Source organism: Scylla paramamosain, chromosome 5, assembly GCF_035594125.1.
Source record: "Scylla paramamosain isolate STU-SP2022 chromosome 5, ASM3559412v1, whole genome shotgun sequence".
In the NCBI taxonomy this organism is placed as follows: domain Eukaryota; kingdom Metazoa; phylum Arthropoda; class Malacostraca; order Decapoda; family Portunidae; genus Scylla; species Scylla paramamosain.
This window is the reverse complement of record NC_087155.1, coordinates 20,680,691-20,702,321: the sequence shown is the minus strand read 5'-3', so window position 1 is coordinate 20,702,321 and position 21,631 is coordinate 20,680,691. Positions and strand designations below refer to the sequence as shown.

At 35.3% G+C, this 21,631-nt stretch overlaps 1 protein-coding gene across 6 annotated transcripts in view; it reads left to right on the top strand.

Annotated features, from left to right (window-relative positions):
* The window catches only part of LOC135100642 (2-aminomuconic semialdehyde dehydrogenase-like), a 45,889-nt gene extending 39,235 nt beyond the window's left edge, over positions 1-6,654 (top strand). For 5 of the 6 annotated variants that reach the window (XM_064003719.1, XM_064003721.1, XM_064003722.1 and 2 more), the window contains one exon: positions 4,722-6,654. In XM_064003719.1, the coding sequence (XP_063859789.1) occupies positions 4,722-4,868 (147 nt within the window). In that variant the 3' untranslated portion in view covers positions 4,869-6,654. Of the gene's footprint in view, positions 1-1,992; positions 2,211-4,721 lie in introns of all 6 variants that reach the window. The other variant, XR_010268856.1, reaches the window with a different exon arrangement.
* Positions 6,655-21,631: the final 14,977 nt, after the last annotated feature.

Here is a 21,631-nt window from a genome sequence, read left to right as displayed (position 1 = left end):
TTATTATTTTTTTTTTTAGTTTCTACATATATTTCAACATTTTTGGAAATGATGCCTTCACATATAGCATATAGTATGGAGGGTGTATTTCACCTGCTAGTGTTCTGTGGGACAATCTTAATTTTGAAAGTAATTTTTATTGTTTATGCTCTTCACTTTATTTTCTCACATGATGGCACCTGAGGCTGTCTGTTGTTTTCTCTCATGACACCTGGATAAACCATGGTACATCACCTCTGGTTAGTTGCTGTCACTTAATTTACACATTTTAATTTTTACCTGCTTTATTTGTCTAATTTGTAATTTTGAAATTGGATGTATGCCTTAATGGGACACTTCTACTGTATTATAAGCACAATGATATATATATATATATATATATATATATATATATATATATATATATATATATATATATATATATATATATATATATATATATATATATATATATATATATATATATTATATATATATTATTAATTAGTTAATTAATTAATTCATTTATTTTTTATTTCTATTTATTTATTTATCTTTTTTTTTTTGGGTAAAAGGGTGACTAGCCAAGGGAAACAAAATCAGAATAAATAAATCCCACTTAGGTACCAGTCCCAAAAGAGACGTCAAAAGAATCATAGAAAATTTAAGTATGTCTTGAAACCTCCCCTTTGAAAGAGTTCAAGTCATAGGAAGGAGGAAATACAGAAACGGGCTGGGAGTTCCAGAGTTTACTAGAGAAAGGGATGAATGATTGAGAATACTGGTTAACTCTTGTATTAAATAGGTGGACAGAATAGGGATGAAAGACAGAAGGTTTTGTGCAGCGAGGTTGTGGGAGGAGGGGAGGCATGCAGTTAGCAATATCAGAAGAGCAGTTAGCATGAAAAAAGCGATAGAAAATAGCAAAAGATGCAACATTGTGGCGATGAAAAAGAGGCTGAAGACAGTCATTTAGAGGAGAGGAGTTGATAAGATGAAAAGCTTTTGATTCCACCCTGTCTTAAATAGCAGTATGAGTGGAACCCCCCCCAGACATGTGAAGCATACTCCATACATGGGTGGATAAGGCCCCTGTACAGAGTTAGCAGCTGGGCGGGTGAGAAAAACTGGCAGAGAATGACTCAAAATGCCTAATTTCATAGAAGCTGTTTTAGCTACAGATGAGATGTGAAGTTTCCAGTTTAGATTATAAGTAAAGGAAAGACCGAAGATGTTCACTGTAGAAGAGAGGGACAGTTGAGTGTCACTGAAGAAGAAGGGATAGTTATCTGGAAGGTTGTGTTGAGTTGATAGATGGAGGAATTGAATTTTTGAAGCATTGAACAATACTAAGTTTGCTCTGCCCCAATCAGTAATTTTAGAGATCAGAAGTCAGGCATTCTGTGGCTTCCCTGTGTGAACTGTTTACTTCCTGAAAAGACATAGAAAAGTGCAGGGTGGTATCATCAGGGTAGAAGTGGATAGGACAAGAAGTTTGGTTTAAAAGATTATTGATGAATAATAGGAAGAGAGTGGATGACAGAACACAACCCTGAGGAACACCACTGTTAATAATAGGTTTAGGAGAAGAACAGTGACATTCTACCACAGTAGTAATAGAACAGTCAGAAAAGGAAACTTGAGATGAAGTTACAGAGAGAAGGATAGAAGCCATAGAAGGATAGTTTGGAAATCAAAGCTTTGTGACAGACTCTATGAAAAGCTTTTGATATGTATAAGGCAACAACAAAAGTTTCACCAAAATCTCTAAAAGAGGATGACCAAGACTCAGTAAGGAAAGCTAGATCACCAGAGCGGCCATGACAGAACCCATACTGGCGATCAGATAGAAGGTTGCGAAGTGATAGATGTTCAAGAATCTTCCTGTTGAGGATAGATTAAAAAAAGAAAGTAGGCTAACAGATTTTGAATCTCAGTAGTATAACAGATTTAATGCAGTAATATTTACCTTGGATAGATTGTTTGTGAACTTAAGGAACTTTGTCTCTGCAGGAGAACTTCTGAAATACTTTTGACATGGAGGGCCAGACATCTCTCCTTGTGTGGGGATACTAGAGCCACCATCTTTACCTACTGTCAGAGAAAACTAAGTCCATCTTCTGTGCCTGCAGACTCAAAAACCTTTAGGCTCATCTTCACCACCTACTGACAGATAACCACAAGGATCACCTGCAGATTCACCATCACCATGCCCTTCAAAATATTGAATGGTGAGGCATTGTCCAACCAATACAACAAACTCTGTAGCACTTTATGCACTGAGAATGAAGAAGACATTGATGGAGAGGACCTGGCTCTTGAAATAAACAACTTTTCAACTCCGCCTTCTGATGACATGACTGCACTGGGGGTTTCCCTCCTACATCCACAAAAGAGCAGCTGAAAGAACTTTACCCTAATCTGTGGATTGCTCTGCAGATTCCCTACACTCTCTGCCATGGACTCATTAAAGGAGAGCTTTTCAAAGCTAAAGCTCATAAAGTCCTTCTTGAGATGATCCATGGGACATTAGGAGATTAGCAAGCAGCTGTCATACAACAATGCTATCAATGGCTTTGTTTCTAAAAAGCCTGAAGGCAGAAGTTTTGAAGACATTGAAGAGATGAGACTGACCATGCAGATCTCTGCTGCTGAGGAGATACTGACTTCTACCTGTCCACACACACACACACACACACACACACACACACACACACACACACACACACACACACACACACACACAGAAAAGCCACAGAACGCCTGACTTATGATCTTTCTAAAATTTGATTGGGGTAGAGCAAACTTGGTATTGTTCAATGCCTCAAAAACTCAATTCCTCCATCTATCAACTTGACACAACCTTCCAGATAACTATCCCCTCTTCTTCAGTGACATTCAACTGTCCCCCTCTTCTACACTGAACATCCTCGGTCTGTCCTTTACTTATAATCTGAACTGGAAACTTCACATCCCATCTCTAGCTAAAACAGCTTCTATGAAGTTAGGTGTTCTGAAATATCTCCGTCAGTTTTTCTCACCTCCCTCCCAGATGCTAACTCTGTACAAGGGCCTTATCCATCCATGTATGAAGTATGCTTCACATGTCTGTCAGGGTTCCACTCATACCGCTCTTCTAGACAGGGTGGAATCAAAAGCTTTTCGTCTCATCAACTCCTCTCCTCAAACTGACTGTCTTCAGCCTCTCTCATCACCGCAATGTTGCATCTCTAGCTGTCTTCTACCGCTATTTTCATGCTAACTGCTCTTTTGATCTTGCTAACTGCATGCCTCCCCTCCTCCTGCGGCCTCGCTGCACAAGACTTTCTTTCTCTCACCCCTATTCTGTCCACCTCTCTAATGCAAGAGTTAACCAGTATTCTCAATCATTCATCCCTTTCTCTGGTAAACTCTGGAACTCCCTGCCTGCTTCTGTATTTCCACCTTCCTATGACTTGAATTCCTTCAAGAGGGAGGTTTCAAGACACTTATCCTTAAATTTTTTATTACCACTTTGGATCCTTTTATGGGACTGGCATCTCAGTGGACTTTTTTTTATTGGACTTTTGTTGCCCTTGGCCAGTGTCCCTCCTACATAAACACACACACACACACACACACACACACACACACACACACACACACACACACACACACACACACACAAAAAAAAAAGTCATGAAGGGTACTTAGTGTTAAATCCAGGCGCATATTGCCACATTAATTGCAACACATATCTTATTGGTTTATGTTTTTATCATTTGTAATCTTGTATGGATGTTAGTATCATTACGATCATGATGTATTTTTTGTTCATTTAGTTATTAGTGCAATGCCTAATATATGTTTATTTTGTGTAATGGCATATTTTTTTTTGGGGGGAGGTACATTTTTGTATGTTTAATATTATTATTATTACTTGTATTCATATAATATCATTCATATTAGTATATTATTAGTATTATTCCTCAATTATTTTAACATTTCCTAACATTTAAAATAAGCAAAGCAAATGCACAATCTGTTGCATTTGGGAGATGTCATAATGTAGATTTGATAAATCCCATAGGGGAGCTCCAGTGTGTCTAGTATATTGTGATTTTCTGTGGATTTAAAAGTCAGCTTGAGGTGTTTGATTTGAACTTGAGGCAAATAAAGATATTAAGAGGGCTTTACACATTTATCTCTTTTTCCTCTTAAAGTCCACCAGGTTGATACATTTAAATGTTAAAAGAGTGGTCCGAACCATCTTAGAGGATTTCACAACATAGAGGCTGCCCAACAACATTTTGCATAGGGCCTCCAAAAGGCTAGAAACAGCCTTGGGCAATGCTGCATGAGACAAAAACACCTAACAATTTTTTGTCTCAGGCAGTGTTGCCAACAGCATCTTCATTCCTATTACCTTAACTTTAGAGATATTTCTGGCTCTCTTGTGTGGTTATGTCAGATATCACCCTGAACTTGCCATGATGTATACCAAATTTCATGGTGCTAACTGTACCATGTAAAAGTTATCTCAAGAGGTTAGGATTATGAAACTCACTTCATATAGTGGTGACTTTTGAAGACATTACATATACCTTTATTAAGAAATATTATTACTTTCTCCTTTCCAATAATCAAGACTCACTGTGAAATCTTTGTTATTTATTTTTTATTTATTTATTTTATTTACTTATTTATTTATTTATTTTTTCAATTATATACAGATTTCTTCCAAGTATATACTTTTTTGACAGGCTGGAACTGTGTGGACCAATTGTTGGCTGGTGAGAGACCTTGACATGCCATTTGGAGGTGTGAAGAAGAGTGGGCTGGGTCGGGAGAGTACACAGGATTCCCTTGAATTCTACACTGAGGCCAAGACTGTCTGCATTAAGATATAACACATCTGACTGCATGGTCAAGTAACTATTTCTACACATCAGTTTTGTTTTGTATACATAGTGAACTTATTCATGCAATATTCTTCACATAGTATAGACTGTGAAAGCTCTAGAATCATAGAAAGAATACTTATTTTTCTGTTGTTACCATACATTCCTGTCAATCCACTAACTTCATTATCTTGTCTCTGTCTTCCTCATGCACTCATATGTCTGTAAAAACAATCATCATGAAATGTATTGCTACTCATCTATGCAATGAAGTATTCTTCATTAAATACTGAGGCATAACTGATCCATAAATCAGAAAATATATCACATTTTATTACCTATGAGCATTGTTCATCCAATTTTTAGAATCTATTAACTTTGCTTTACTTCTTTTTGGTGGCTCTTTCAAAAACTATTACTCATATTCATATGTATTGAAAACTTGGACTTATTCCTAAAACATAAATCAGTGGTTGGAGACCACATGAGGCAGCTTCAGGGAGAATACCATAAAACACAGTTATAAAGTTTTTAGATGACAGTGAAAACGATAAGATTGTCTGCCCAAAAAACAAGGCATACTTAATTAATCCACACTTGCATGGAGAAGTGTCTGAAAGACCACTGGATAAGTATTACTCTATTCAATAGTCAGTTTTTTGTATGCTTTCAATATTTCTACCATCAATTTTTGCCCACCAGAGGAATTTCTTGGGTAACTCCATTCACTTGCTTGGGTTTGATTTTCATCTATTATTCCTTGCATGTCTCACTTTCATATGTGATCACTGTTGATGCAAATGTGTCATTCCTTTTTGCCTCATGCATTGTTATTTTGTCTTAATACAAATTAGAAACTGAACCACCTTTCTCTCTTGGACACTTTTTTTTCTAGATTTCCTTTGTCATAGACTGCATTAAATCAAAACAAATACTTAAATTTGTGCAACTCTTCCATTTCTTCTTTTTAATAACTGTAATTTCATTTGGATCTTAAGTAAATACAAAGTCTGGTGTGAATGGTTTAATCTGTTGTATGTTCCTTGTACAGATTGACCGTTGATACTCCAACATTGTTTATTCTGGCATATTTACAGCTGGCTATATTATCTCTCTTTCAAACCTCTCATGGCCATGTAGCTATCTGTACACACTTACAGATGGTGTCACAATCATATCACAGTACCGGTGTTGTGTGAATTTTTCCTGTGTCAAAGTTGTTCCCAGAAGACATCTTTGTACTTGTGCACTATATTGAGAGCAGGGCAACAAAACATCTATTAGGTATTTTATGATATTTTTACCTATTATCAACATATGTATGGAGTTATATTGGCAAATTACTATTGTTTTATTGTCTGTGGAATATGTTCAGATAGAAATGGAGCAAGAAAAGAGTAATGTATAATAATGTGAAAAACACCAAAACATACTTTATATGTGTGTAAAAGTCCTATGAGTGAGTTATATCCATAGATTTTATGTATTATCAACACCTGTATGGAGTTATATTGACAAATTATTATTGTTCTGTTGCCTGTGGAATATGTTGAGATAGAAATGGAGCAAGTAAGCAAGTGTAATGAGTGCTCTTGGGAACAATTTCAACAGTTGGAGTGATTTTAGATGACACCATTTAACAGGTTCTGCATTGTGTGTGTTTGTAACTGCCTTTGAATAGATTTCTTCTTTGTGATCCTTATTTCACATAGCTATGACTTTAAAAGTGGAGGTGGTAATTGTGGCACAGAACAAACAATACAATTACAAAAAATTGGAAATGTTGCAAAAGCTATTCAGTGGTGTTTCTTTTCATCACCTGTGTGAAGTTTATGGCATAGGATTACTATGTATGATATAAAGAAGTAACAGGAAAAGTTGAAACAGTTCTTTGTTGACAGTGATTCAAAGAAACAGATGCTCATATGAAAATAATGAAAGATGGAAAGGGCAAAAATCATGATCAAGTAATGATGGAAAAAGCTTAAGCTATGTCATTGACAGCTTGGTTTAGAACAGTGGTTCCAGCTGGTACTCGACAGAACCCCTCTTTGACTTCCTTACCTAATATAGGTGGAAACCAACCCCCCCCTATAGGTGTGACCCCCATCAACACACACACACACACACACACACACACACACACACACACACACACACACACACACACACACACACACACACACACACACACACACACACACACACACACACACACACACACACACACACACACACACACACACAAAGAAAAGAAAGTACTTTGTTGGACTGGAAGGACTTTGAACATGCAGGTGTTCAGAAAAAATGGGATGAATTTACAAGGATATATAATACTGCTGTGGAGAAATTTGTATCTAGAGGAGGAGCAAGATGTAGAAAGGGTAAGGAATGGCTCAATACAAAATGCAATAAAGGCTAGAAATTATAAGTTAAATGCCTAGAATAAATGGAAGAAGAGGAAAACTGAGAGCAGATGGGAGGAATATTTTGATGCTAGAAACGAGTATGCTGAGATAATAAGAATGGAGAGAAGAAACTATGAAAGAGATATAACAGAAAAGTGTATATATGAATCCAAACTATTCTTTAGATATATTAATGGGAAGATGAAGAGAGAAGGTGTATCAAGATTGGAAGTTGAAGGAAAAGTCTATGAGGATGCACAGGAAATGGCAGAGGTTATGAACAAAAGTTTCAGATTGGTATTTACTGTGGAAGGGGAGCTTGATGCTAGGAGAGATAATTTGGTGAGGAATATACTAAGTACAGTTCCAGTCAGTTATGAGGAAATACTTAAGATGATGGAAGAACTTGATGTAAATAAAGCATCTGGTCCAGATGGAGTATCAAACTGGATACTGAAAGAATGTAGAGAACAACTGGCTGATAAAATTCACAGTATGGTGGTTACATCATTGTTGCAGGGAAGAGTACCAAAAGATTGGAAGAGAGCAAATATTACACCAATATTCAAAGGAGGAAATAAGGAAAACCCACTAAATTATAGACCAGTGTCATTGACTAGTGTTGCAGGAAAACTATGTGAAAGAACAATAAAGGAAAGATGGATGGAACACTTGGAAAGAGATAAAATTTTGGTAAATTGTCAATTTGGATTTAGAAGGGGAAGATCATGCTCCACGAACTTATTGTCCTTTTATTCAAGGATAGTCGATATTGTGCAGGAGAGAGACAGATGGGTGGATGGTGTCTACTTAGACTTGAAGAAGGCTTTTGACAAAGTACCACACCAAAGATTGCTATGGAAGATAAAAAATTATGGAAGAATTAGGGGAAGACTGCTGGAGTGGATGAAGGATTATCTGGATGATAGAGATGAGAACTGTAATACAAGACCAAAATTCATCTTGACTGAAAGTAACTAGTGGTGTCCCACAGGGGTCAGTGTTGGGACTGATAATGTTTGTAATATATGTGAATGACATGAATGAAGAAATAGACAGTTAAGTGAATTTATTTGCAGATGATGCTAAGCTGATGAGAAGGGTAGAAAATGTAAATAACTATGGTACTGCAAGATGATTTAAATAAGATATATAGATGGAGTAAATCTTGGCAAATGGAATTAAATTTAAGTAAATGTAAAGTAATAGAGTTTGGTAAGAGTAAAAAAAGAATACAATATCATTATGAGATGGATAGTGTGAAGTTAAAGAAATCAAAAGGAAAAATTGATTTCGGAGTAACAGTTACTGAAAATTTGACTCCAGACAGACACACTGATAAAATTACTGGAGAGATGATGAATTTGCTAAAAAGAGTGAGAATGACATTCTCATATTTAGATGAAGGAATGATAAAAAAGTTTTTGATTTCCGTGATAACACCAAGATTGGAATATGCGGCAGTGGTGTGTTCTCATACAAGGAGAAATATTATAAAATTGGAAAGAGTACAAAGAGCAGTCACTAAGATGATTCCGGAGTTGAGTAAGTCGACCTATGAAGAGAGATTAAGAACGCTGGAAATTGCTACCCCTGAAAATAGGAGAGAAAGAGGAGATTTAATAAACATCTATAGAATGATAAATGGTATGGAAAGTGGACAAAAAATGTTTTATAAATTTAGACACACAGTACAAGGGGACACAGTAAGAAGTTGAAGACAGTTAACTATAAAAGAGACATCAAGAAGTATAATTTTCCTCACAAAAGTGTAAACAAATGAAATGAACTCAGTGAAGACATTGTGAATGCCGAAACTGTCCATGCTTTTAAGACTAAACTGGATAGATATAGAGATGGGATACCATGAGATTACTCCCCTCCTGTAAAATATAACTAGGTAAATACAACTACGTAAATACACACACACACACACACACACACACACACACACAAGTAAGGCATTCATGTTCAAATAAATATATAAGTAAAATAAACTGTCATCAAACATGTGTATATAGAGTTAATATATATATATATATATATATATATATATATATATATATATATATATATATATATATATATATATATATATATATATATATATATATATATATAGTGAAACCTTGGTTTTTCAACTTAATTCATTCCTGAATGCCATCTCAAATTTGAAATGTTCGAAAACCAAAACTATTTTCCCCATAGAAATCAATGTAAAATAGATTAATCCATTCCCAGACACCCATCCACCATGTCTTAACAGGTAATGACCAACGCTCCAACTGCTAAGATGGTCACTCCACAACATCTCCAGCTTAGAAATTTTTTTTATCCAGAAAGGATGTATTGAATGAACTTAGTAACACAGAACTCATCAAAAGATATTGTTTAGACCATGCAAGCATTCTTTTTGTCACCGATCAAGTGAGGGAAGACACAGAGAAGAGGAACCAACTCACCACCAAAATTAAGGTAATCATAACACATAGACATCTTGCTACGGGGAAAAGCTAGTGGAAAATTGTGGGTCATCGAGACAGCCACAGGAAGCTCAGGATTACTCTTGAGTGTCAAACCTTGTTTGTTTACATTGAGGTTCTTCACAGAGTTATCATATTTCTACACAACATTGTTTGGCATACTGTGTTGCTAATTCAATGATGCCTGTTTTCCTACACCTAATGGAATCTGCTACTAAATATAAAGAGAAACATATGCTAATTTCAGGAAGTTAACATTACTTTGACACACACACACACACACACACACACACACACACACACAAATGACAATTACTCCCAGTGAGGTCTAAAGCACTGGGTCAAAGAGTGCTGTGAACTTATCATTAAACCCAACTGTAACCTCACTGAATGTTTCCCTTTGTGTCTCACAACACAAGAGGGCAGTCACAGCCTGCCCTCTAAAGACAACTCTCTTTTTCCACACAAAACCACAAGCACCTAATAACACGACACCCTTCACTCAAAATTTCAAAATTATAATGGCAACTCCTACACCAGCCTCGGAGTCCCCATCTGGGGAGGGGACCACAAATGTTCCCAGGTTGGACTGCCCTTCTGACAACAACCCTAAGTATCTTGACATCCCCTCAACTTTTTCTTCATTAACTTCTGCAACATTTGCAGTCTTAGATCTAATTTTCAATCTGTAGAACACTACCTCTCGTCTTTTAAAACTCATCTTCTTTTCCTCACTGAAACTCAGGTGTCTGAGGCAACTGACAGTAGCCCCTTTTCTGTTCCCTCCTACTTTCTCTATACTCATTTCTAATCCAAAGCTGGATGTTGCGTTTATGTGTGCAATGACTTAACCTGCTCTTGTGCCCGTGCTCTTGAATCTTCCGAGTTTTCCACCATCTGGCTACGACTACAGAGTCACTCTCAATCTACCCTCTGATTACTTCATGCTACCTATTAAAATTCTCTGCAATGATGTTTTCCATGCCTTTGCTGACCTAAACCCTTGGAAGGCTTATGGACCTGAGGGGGTCCCTCCTATTGTTCTCCGAAACTGTGCCTCCATGCTTGCACCTTGTTTAGTCAAACTCTTTCAACTCTGTCTGTCAACATCTACCTTTCCTTCTTGCTGGAAGTTTGCCTACATTCAGCCTGTTCCTAAAAAGGATGACCGTTCTAATCCCTCAAACTACCATCCTAATGCTTTAATTTCCTGCCTATCAAAAGTTTTTTTTTATTTATCATCAACAGGAAGATTCTTAAACATCTATCACTTCACAACCTTCTATCTGATCACCAGTATGAGTTCCGTCAAGGCCGCTCTACTGGTGATCTTCTGGCTTTCCTTACTGAGTCTTGGTCATCCTCTTTTAGAGCTTTTGGTGAAACTTTTGCTGTTGCCTTGGATATATAAGAGCTTTTGATAGAGTCTGGCACAAAGCTTTGATTTCCAAACTACCCTCCTACGGTTTCATCCTTCTCCCTGTAAATCCATATCAAGTTTCCTTTCTGACCTTTTTATTGCTGCTGTGGTAGACAGTCATTGTTCTTCTCCTAAATCTGTTAACAGTGGTGTTCCTCAGGTTTCTGTCCTGTCACCCACTCTCTTCTTATTATTCATCAATGTCCTTCTAAACCAAACTTCTTGTCCTGTCCACTCCTATGCTGATGATACCACCCTGCAGTTTTCCACGTCTTTTCATAGACGTCTAACCCTTCAGGAAGTAAACATTTCATGCAGAGAAGCCACTGAATGCCTGATTTCTGATCTTTCTAAAATTTCTGATTGGGGCAGAGCAAACTTGGTATTGTTAAATGCCTCAAAAACTCAATTCCTCCATCTATCAACTCGATATAATCTTCCAGACAACTATCCCCTCTTCTTCAGTGACACTCAACTGTCCCCCTCTTCTACACTGAACATCCTCGGTCTGTCCTTTACTTATAATCTGAACTGGAAACTTCACATCTTGTCTCTAGCTAAAACAGCTTCTATGAAGTTAGGCATTCTGAGACATCTTTGCCAGTTTAAAAAAATTGCATTTCATAATAACATCTCCAACTCAAAAATAATTTATTCAGAAAGGATGTACTGAATGAACTTAATGACACAGAATTCATCAGAAGATACTGCTTATACCGATCTAGTGGGGGAAGCCTTACAGGGGGACACAGAGAGGAGCAACCCACTTATCCCCAAAATAAGTGATCATAACACTTTGACATCTGCTGCTGAGAAAAGCTACTGGAAATATACAGTTGCGTAGTAGTGATGGAGTTGGGGGTGACATCGAGAGAGCCATAGGTGGCTCAGGATTACTCCTGAGCGCTGAAAACTGTTTACATCGAGGCTTTTCAACGGGATCACATTTACTGTATTTGAAAGATTGAATTACTGTCTCTCCACCAATTATATAAGAATAAAGCAAATATTTATAGAAACTATAAATTAGTAATAAACAGCAGCTTTTACTATATCTTTTGACATTTGAAATCAAGTAAATTTGTTCTCAAATCGGATTCTGGTAGTGCAACTGAAGCAATAACTAGTTCAAAATTTTGATTGAAAACTGATTTGTTGGAAAAGGGAGGCGTTCGGTAACCAAGGTTCCACTTTATATATATATATATATATATATATATATATATATATATATATATATATATATATATATATATATATATATATATATATATATATATATATATATATATATATATATGTGATATTTGTAATACTTTGCTGGATTGCAGTTGTCTGTTCTCTGGGATACTACAAAATTGGCTGTTCTCTTGCAAGAGGCATATAATATTCTTTGGGTGTGGGTGGCTCGTCACTTGTGGGAGGTGATCCACAGAATATTATAAGCCTCATACCTGTGTGTCTTTTGTCTGGGCAATGCCACCCTCATAGCACATGGTTTGTGATTCTTTTCCAGCTTGTGAGTTTCTTGGTGATTGCATTACTCCCTTCCCTGGTTAAACAGGGTGACAACCTATGGAGTCTTGTTGGCCATTGGCAACCAATAGGTGCCTTGTTTGTGCCCTGCACTAGTCTGTAAGGAACAAGTCTCGGGAAAGCTGATCCAAGGTAGCAGCAGCTTTGAGGGATGCTGAACCTGTTCTTAAATATATATATATATATATATATATATATATATATATATATATATATATATATATATATATATATATATATATATATATATATATATATATATATATATATATATATATATATATATATATATATATATATATATATATATATATATATATATATATATATATATATATATATATATATATATATATATATATATATATATATATATATATATATATATATATATATATATATATATATATATATATATATATATATATATATATATATATATATATAATTTTGTTTGCCACAGAAACCTGTGGTTCCTCAGAACACAGGTTGAAAACCACTGGTTTGGAATATCACCATGGGTATACTAAGGAGTGGCTGCAGAGATTTAAGAAGTACCACAGTATTTTGATGTGTAAGGTTCATGGAGAAAAAAAGATTGGTGAACAAGGAAGTAGTGGCAGGCTTGTTGCTTTCTGTTTCATATTTGTGTTCAGTTTACATTTAGTACAGTAGTTGTTTATTTTATGTAAAAGCTTTCTTCGGTACACCAAGCACATTATTTAAAATTCTTTTCATATATATACTGGAAGATGTGCCAAAACTGTCAAGGGGTAAATCTTGGTTAATCTAGGAAAATGACTGATTTGGGATGGTTCAAGAACTAAGGATGCCAAACTTTTGATGGTGACCCTGCTTGTGCACGCATACTGGCATACATACCTGTATAATTACAATTCTATGATAAAATGTGCAAAAACATAGATAATGTAGTGGAGGTAAACAGAGAAGAGACTGAATGTGGCATCACTATGAAAGCAAACTTAGTATATGTCACAGAAATGCCTCTGTACCATAGGCCAACTGGTTCCCAGCTGCTTCTCTGGTTGTCTAATAGAAACAGTGTTTGGAAGAGAGGGATTGATCTAACAGAAAAAAAGACACGTGAAATATCTGGGAATTATTAATTGCATGAATGGAAATGAGTGATGTGTGGGAAGAAGTGGAAGGATGGGTGGTGTGGTGTGATGGTATGGATGGGAGAAGCAAGGGAAGAAGAAAAGAATGATATGCATTCGCCATATCCCAACAGTATGGAAGGAAATAGAAGCAAATGGATGACAAGAATCTAGGAGAGTGTGGGCACTAAAAATAGTAAGGATAAGTAGGCATGATTGGATTTGTGTGCATGCAGTTGTAAATGTAGGCAGCGAGAAAAGAGAGGAGATGAGGAAATTTTGGAATGATTCAAATGAATACCTCAGGAAAACTGAGAGAAGGGTAGTGTTAATTGAAGATGTGAATGGAAAGCATAGAAGTAGTGAGACATTAGATGTACTAGGAAAATGAAGAGTAGATTGAGTGAATGCAGGAAAAGGGTTGTTCCAAACACTCCTTTTTCCAGCAAAAAATTATCCACAGGTACACATAGAGGAGAGGGGAACAAAGTCGTGAACAGAAGAGCCTGACTGACTTATGTACCAGCAAATGAAAGACTGATAAAGGATGTGATGGATAACAAGTTAGTGAGAGGGATATTTGACTGTTCAGATCACTATGCTGTTGTAGCTAGGATGAGAATGAGAGATAGATGGTAGTATGATAGGAATGGTAGCAGAAAGAGTGTACAATATCCACATCTAAGCATTCTAATGTGTAGGCGGTTAAGTCACAGAAAGATTCCACATATACCAGCTGAGTCACCTTATCAAGGTAAGATTAAAGATCTTATTTTTGAAACTATTAAGAACTCTATTTCATGTACCTCAAGGTTGTTTACAGCACATTAAAACCACCCAAAAATATTGTTTATATCAGTATGTCCAAATCTAGAACTGTCTATAACCAAAAACACCCATTCCAATATTGTATTCTGTAGTACAAATGATAGGCTTATGAAAAGCCTCTTTGAAAAGAACCTGTTCATAAGTTGGGGACTAACTTACATTTCAAATCAGATTAGTAAGATGCCCACCTGACCTAAGTCAAGTAAGGCTACCTGGCTGACATATAAGGTGTGATCTCTTTCTAGGGAGATTAGTTTGAGGGTATGGATCTGTGTGACCTCATTAACTGTCACTGATCCCACCCCATTCCTACATCTACACTTCATGTCACATCCATAGCCAGTTCATTCTCATGTATAAAGCAGTCAGCAGCAGTGGCTGGATAGGAAAAATTCTCTTTGTACATAGGCCTGCATGTGAATTTGAGGATGAAAGCTAACTGAAACTGTACATAAGCAACTCCTGTCCATCTGCAACAATGCATTAGACTTGTCATGCATTCATGTGGGTAATACTAAGCATCTTCAACGTAAAGCTGGTCACTTTACTCAACATTAACAAACAACATGGCCGCTAGGAACTGCTTGCCCTTTACCTACCAGCAGGCAGCTAGACACATAGAGAACTTATAATGGCTAGATGTGATGAGGAACCCTGGATCTTATATAGAAGATGTCTATCATTGGTAAAGATAAATATGGCAATGAGAAAGGCGGGGAGGGGTACATACACAATTCAGAAGATAAGGGATCAGGACTCCGCTACCCACAGTGATGTTTGGCAATGTTCACTCACTCAGAAACTAAACAGATGAACTGGCTGCAAATTGCAGATACTTTTATGAATATAGAGACACAAACACAAACTGTGACATATTTCTGGATAAATTATATAAAATATACTATTCCTGCTTCCCCAAAATAACCAAAACTATCACATCCAAAAGACTAAGTAAGCCTTGGTTAACACAGGGGTTAATAAATTCAACAAAACATAAATATCAGCTGTACAAACTATACAAACTAGGGTCAATTACAATGGACCACTACAAACATTACAGAAATTATCTAAATAACTTAATAAAATGCAAAAAATCTGAATATTACCTACAAAGGTTTGAAAATTTTAGACTTAACACAAAAAAAGTTTGGGAACTAATTACCGAAATAGAAAACATTAATAATAATAACAAGACGGTCTCCCACACACTACACTATAATGACACAGTCCTACACACTCCACATGAAATTTCAAATGCATTCAACACCTATTTTTCACAAATTGCACCTCAACTTAGCTCCCAGCTTCCTAGAGCTCAAAACTCACACATTTCTTATCTCAGAGGTAATTTCCTAAATTCCATGAATATTCTCATAGTGACAGGAAATGACATAGTAAAAGCTATTTCTGCCTTAAAAAATAAAAAATGCCCTACGGATGAAATACCTGTGAAAATAATCAAAGAGAACAAAAATCTTCTAGCAGAGCCACTCTCAAAATTATTCAATGATTAAATAAAAGATGGAGTTTTCCCTAATAGATTCAAGCTGGCAAAAATTATCCCTATCCATAAATCGGGAAGTAAAACTAATATCTCAAACTACCGACCAATCTCTATTTTACCAGTGTTCTCTAAAATATTTGAAATCATTATGAAGAACTTCCTCATGAACTACCTCAATTCACAAAAATTCTTAAATAATAGGCAATTTGGTTTCCGCCCCGGACTAAATACTTTTGACGCTATAAATGTGTTTACCTCTGACCTACACGATGCCTTGAATAAACATAAGTCTATAATATCCATTTTCATTGATTTCAGCAAAGCTTTTGACACAGTTGACCCAAACATTCTAATAGACAAATTATGTCACTATGGTATTCGCGGTTGCGTGGAAAATTGGTTCAAATCATATTTAACTGGCCGATCTCATTTTACATCCTACAATAACTCTAAATCAACCATCAAACCTATACATCTTGGCATGCCACAAGGTAGCATCTTAGGCCCTATTCTTTTCCTGATATATATCAATGATATCAGCAATGCCTCTACTGCTTTCAACACTATACAGTTTGCTGATGACTCCACCTTGTACATGATTGGTGATAATCCCACTGACCTAATCTACAGAGCCAACCTAGAATTATCTGCCTTTTCTGAATGGTGTCTTGCAAATCGCCTAACAATTAACACAGCTAAAACTTTCTACATGTTATTTACAAATACCACCACCAAATACCAACCCTTACCTAGACTTACCATATTAGATAAAGATATCACGCAAGTTTCTAAGACAAAATTTCTTGGAGTCACATTTGACAATAATCTTACCTTTAAATATCACATATCAAACCTTTGCCTAAAATTATCTAGATCAATAGCTCTATTGCTGAAAATAAAAAACTTTGTTCCAGTGGAAATTATGAAAATCATGTATTATGCCCATATATACCCACACTTAACCTACTGTAATCCAATTTGGTCCACTACCTACCCATGTCATCTACAAAATCTAAACATCCTCCACAAGAAAATTATTAGAATCATGACTAATAGTGACTTCCTCCAACACACACCTCCACTCTTTAAATCTATGAAAATCCTTCAACTCTCTGACTTATCAAACTTCTCTATTGCATCATACATGTTCAAATTGATAAATTCCAACAACAACAATACCCTGACCCTAACTCATAACCACTCCACACGCTACAGGCATTCTCTACAGATTCCCCATCATACCCTAACTCTCTACCAACACTCTCTAATGTATAAAGGTCCCAAAATATGGAATAGCACCCTGTCACACATAAAACATTCATTAAGCGTAAATATCTTTAAGAGAAAACTAAAAGAATATTTATTGTCTCAATACTGACACATCTTGTACTTCAATCAATTTTTATCAATATCAATTATTTTGTTTCTTGGTATTGTAACCAAATAGTTCATATCCTCTGTAACTAAAATAGTTTATAACCTCTAGTATATATACATATTTATTTCTGTTTGTTTAATTATTCTCAAAACTAATATTTGCTTGTTTATAATCAGATTCCACTTCAATTTTCTCTATTTCTCATGTATAATTATGATTTTTCTCCTTTCCTTCCTGTTCTTGCAAAGCCATTTATCTCTAAATCTTTTGTTATTGCTATTAATATTTTTTTTTTTACATTTTCTTCAATTAGATTTTTAGTTTAGTGTTGTTTTACATTTCAGTATTAAGTAGATATTAAGTGTGCCCAAAAAGCTTGTGCTTCATAAGGGGCTGTTTGTCTTTCAATTAATTGTACCTTAAGCTTATATATGTATTACAGACAAACATAATAAAGTGTTTAAAGTGTTTAAAGTGTTTAAAGTGTTTAAAGTGTTTACAACAATTTCTGTAACAGAAACTTGGTTGGAAGAGAGGGATGATGAGTGTACTGTCTCAGTACATGGTTTCAGGATGGTCAGACAGGAAAATATCATGAAGAAAAGTGGTGGTACTGGGTGCTGGTATTGTCATGTTTATCAATGATAGATAATGCAACAATGTTACAAACAAAGAGACTCTTTGTTGTGATAACCTAGAGTACTTGGTTGTGTCCTGTCAACTCTATTATTTACCCAGGGAGTTTAATAATGTATTGATTTTTAGTATATATATACCTCCATCTGCTAATATGGAAGTGACAGGTGAACTACTGTCAAACTGCATTAACAAATTTGAAAATAGTAGCCATGAAAGTGTTAAGTCACCAATGGTGTTTAAGTCACCATTGGTGACTTAAATAGCTGTAATTTTCATGATCAATTACCATCATATGAGCAAGACATTAAGTCCATGACCCAAGGAAACAGCACACTAGACTTTATCTTTTGCAATGTAAAAGACAGCTACCATGCTGTGAAGAAAACCCTGCTTGGAAACTCTGACCATAATATATTACATTGTATTTCCATATACAGACATAAACTTAAAAGGGAAAAGAAAGAAAAAGTCACAGTTAAATGTTGGAATGAAGAATCCATCTCACAACTCCAAGATTGTTTTATGTGCACAGACTGGCAAACCTTATATGATCTTAATATAGTTATTGATGCTAATGTAGATGTGCTGACTTCATACATTTTGTTCTGTACAGATATAATTTTTCATCGAAAACAGTGACCATTTTTTCTAACAAGAAACCTTGGGTAAAGAAATAACTTAAACAAATGTCAAATGAAAAGAAAAGTCCCCTCTCAAGTGACTGTGATAAAGTGAAAAGAGTTCAGAAGAAGTTTGAAAGTAAAGTTTTCAATACCAAGAAAGCCTATAAAGACAAGATGGAGTAGCAATTTAGGATTCACATTCTCAAAATGCATGGCAAGGATCGAAACAACAATATAGCCACCAAACAAGACGTAAAATGCCAGAATTAAATAATATGAAAAACTTATTGAACTAAACAATTTTTTTGCCAGATTCATTATACACAAATTTGAAAAGGAATATGCTAGCTTAATATCATAATTAAGAAACTCAGATTATAGTCATTTATCATTATCACCTGAGGAAATCTGCATGTCTTTAAAAAGAGTGAAAACTGGGAAAGCCTTTACATAGTGAGCCCATTACTGAAGTCATGTGCTGAGCAATTAATCTCCCCTTTATATACACTATTTCAGGCATCACTAGACCAAGGTAGAGTCCCATCTTTGTGGAAACTATCAAAAATCATTCCAATACCAAAAAAATCAGTCTCCTAAAGTGAACAATGACTTCAGACCTGTGCCTCTCACATGTGAAATTTTTAAATGTCTTGAAAGCATCATTAAGCATATTTTCTGAAGGTTTGTTAGTGAACATAATGACACACACCTATTTGCTTATTCACCTGGGAGAAGTGTGCAAGATGCTGTCCTAACCATGAATCACAAAATAATGAGCCATCTTAAAAAACATGATTCTTACATTTGTGTACTATTTGTGTACCATTTAACCTCATCTACTAATTCACAAGTTGTTGACCATGAGTGTTAACAGTAATTTCATATTGTGGATACTAGACTACCCCTTAAATCAGAAACAGTTTGTTAGCATATTTAACATCAATTCTGATATCATAGTCACAAGCACAGGAGCTCCCCAGGGATGTATGTTGTCTCCTGTTCTTTTCATGGTATACAAATTGATCGTCAAGTCAGTTTCTATCTTTTCAATAACAAGATACAGTAGTATGACATGCAAATATAAAAATAAATTCAACAAAACTGTAAAACAAGTGAAAAGGCTCAGAGCAGATGTAACCTCACTAGAGGAGCAATATAAGTTAAATGCTATAACCCTAGTTAAAAAGATCATGATAGACAAGACACATCCACTGCAGGAAAACTATGTATATCTAAGATCAGGCAGGAGATTAAAAGAACCAGTACAGCAAACTACAAGATCCTTTGTGCATATGAGCATAAAAATGATAAACCATCATGTATAGCTGGCCATGATAACAGAAAAATTTATCACAATAACTGATGAATCAATAATGATAACCTTACCGGCAATAACTGATAATCGATAACTGGTCATAAATTCATCACCTGATAACCAATAACTGATAAAGCGATAAATCCAAAATTCCAATACTAGCGATAATGATAATGATAATTCAAATTAAAAAAAATGATAAATCCAAATCTTTATTTTTACCTTTATCTTAGAAAACTTAGAAAAATCTTAGAAAAATTCAAATTCAATGTTTATTCTGTCTCTTCACTAGTGAAAAGTACTGTTTTAAGTAAAATACCATATTTGCTGGCACATTACTCACTTTTCTTGAAAAAAAAAAAAACTAATAATTACCATGCATCTAATGCAGCCATAGGACAGATGCCTAGGCCTGTAAGCCTAGGCCTATAAGTGTGGAGTTGAAGCATTAGTACACTAAGCACAAACATTGCTACTAATGATATTACTAATAAGAAAATTCTCTCTCTCTCTCTCTCTCTCTCTCTCTCTCTCTCTCTCTCTCTCTCTCTCTCTCTCTCCTACCTTCCCCTTCCCTTCTCTTCTGCCCCCTTCCCTTCCCTCCTTCCCTCCCCATTCTCTCCCTCCATCCATCACCCCCCCTTTCTCTCTCTCTCTCTCTCTCTCTCTCTCTCTCTCTCTCTCTCTCTCTCTCTCTCTATTGTGATTTTTGTTTAAATGTGATAGGTTTCCTTTTAGATATGATATTTCCCTCAAACTATGATGTTTTCTTCCAAAAAATACTTATTTGCAGAGTAAATAAGCTCTTTTTCTTGGCTGTGGAAATAACAAGAATGAGCAGAAGAGGTAGCTTCCATCCTGGCTGGTGGCACAAGAGGAAGTGACCTATGGATTAACATAGTCAGTCTGACAGTGTGACCTCACTCGGTCAGCCATGGAAAAGTGACAATGTTTGGAAGAAATGTTGCCAAGTATTGTGGTGTTTGCAAAGAAACAATGCAAGTATCATTAAAGAAAACATATATTACACTAACTTGCCTTTTTTAGGGCATCACAATATATATATATATATATATATATATATATATATATATATATATATATATATATATATATATATATATATATATATATATATATATATATATATATATATATATATATATATATATATATATATATATATATATATATATATATATATATATATATATATATATATATATATATAATTTTTTTTTTATTTATTTATTTATTTTTTTCTTATGTAGGAGGGACACTGGCCAAGGGCAACAAAATCCAATAAAAAAAACTCCACTGAGATGCCAGTCCCATAAAAGGATCCAAAGCAGTAGTCAAAAATTGAAGGATAAGTGTCTTGAAATCTCCCTCTTGAAGGAATTCAAGTCAAAAGAAGGTGGAAATACAAAAGCAGGCAGGGAGTTCCAGAGTTTATCAGAGAAAAGGGTGAATGATTGAGAATACTGGTTAACTCTTGCATTAGAGAGGTGAACAGAATA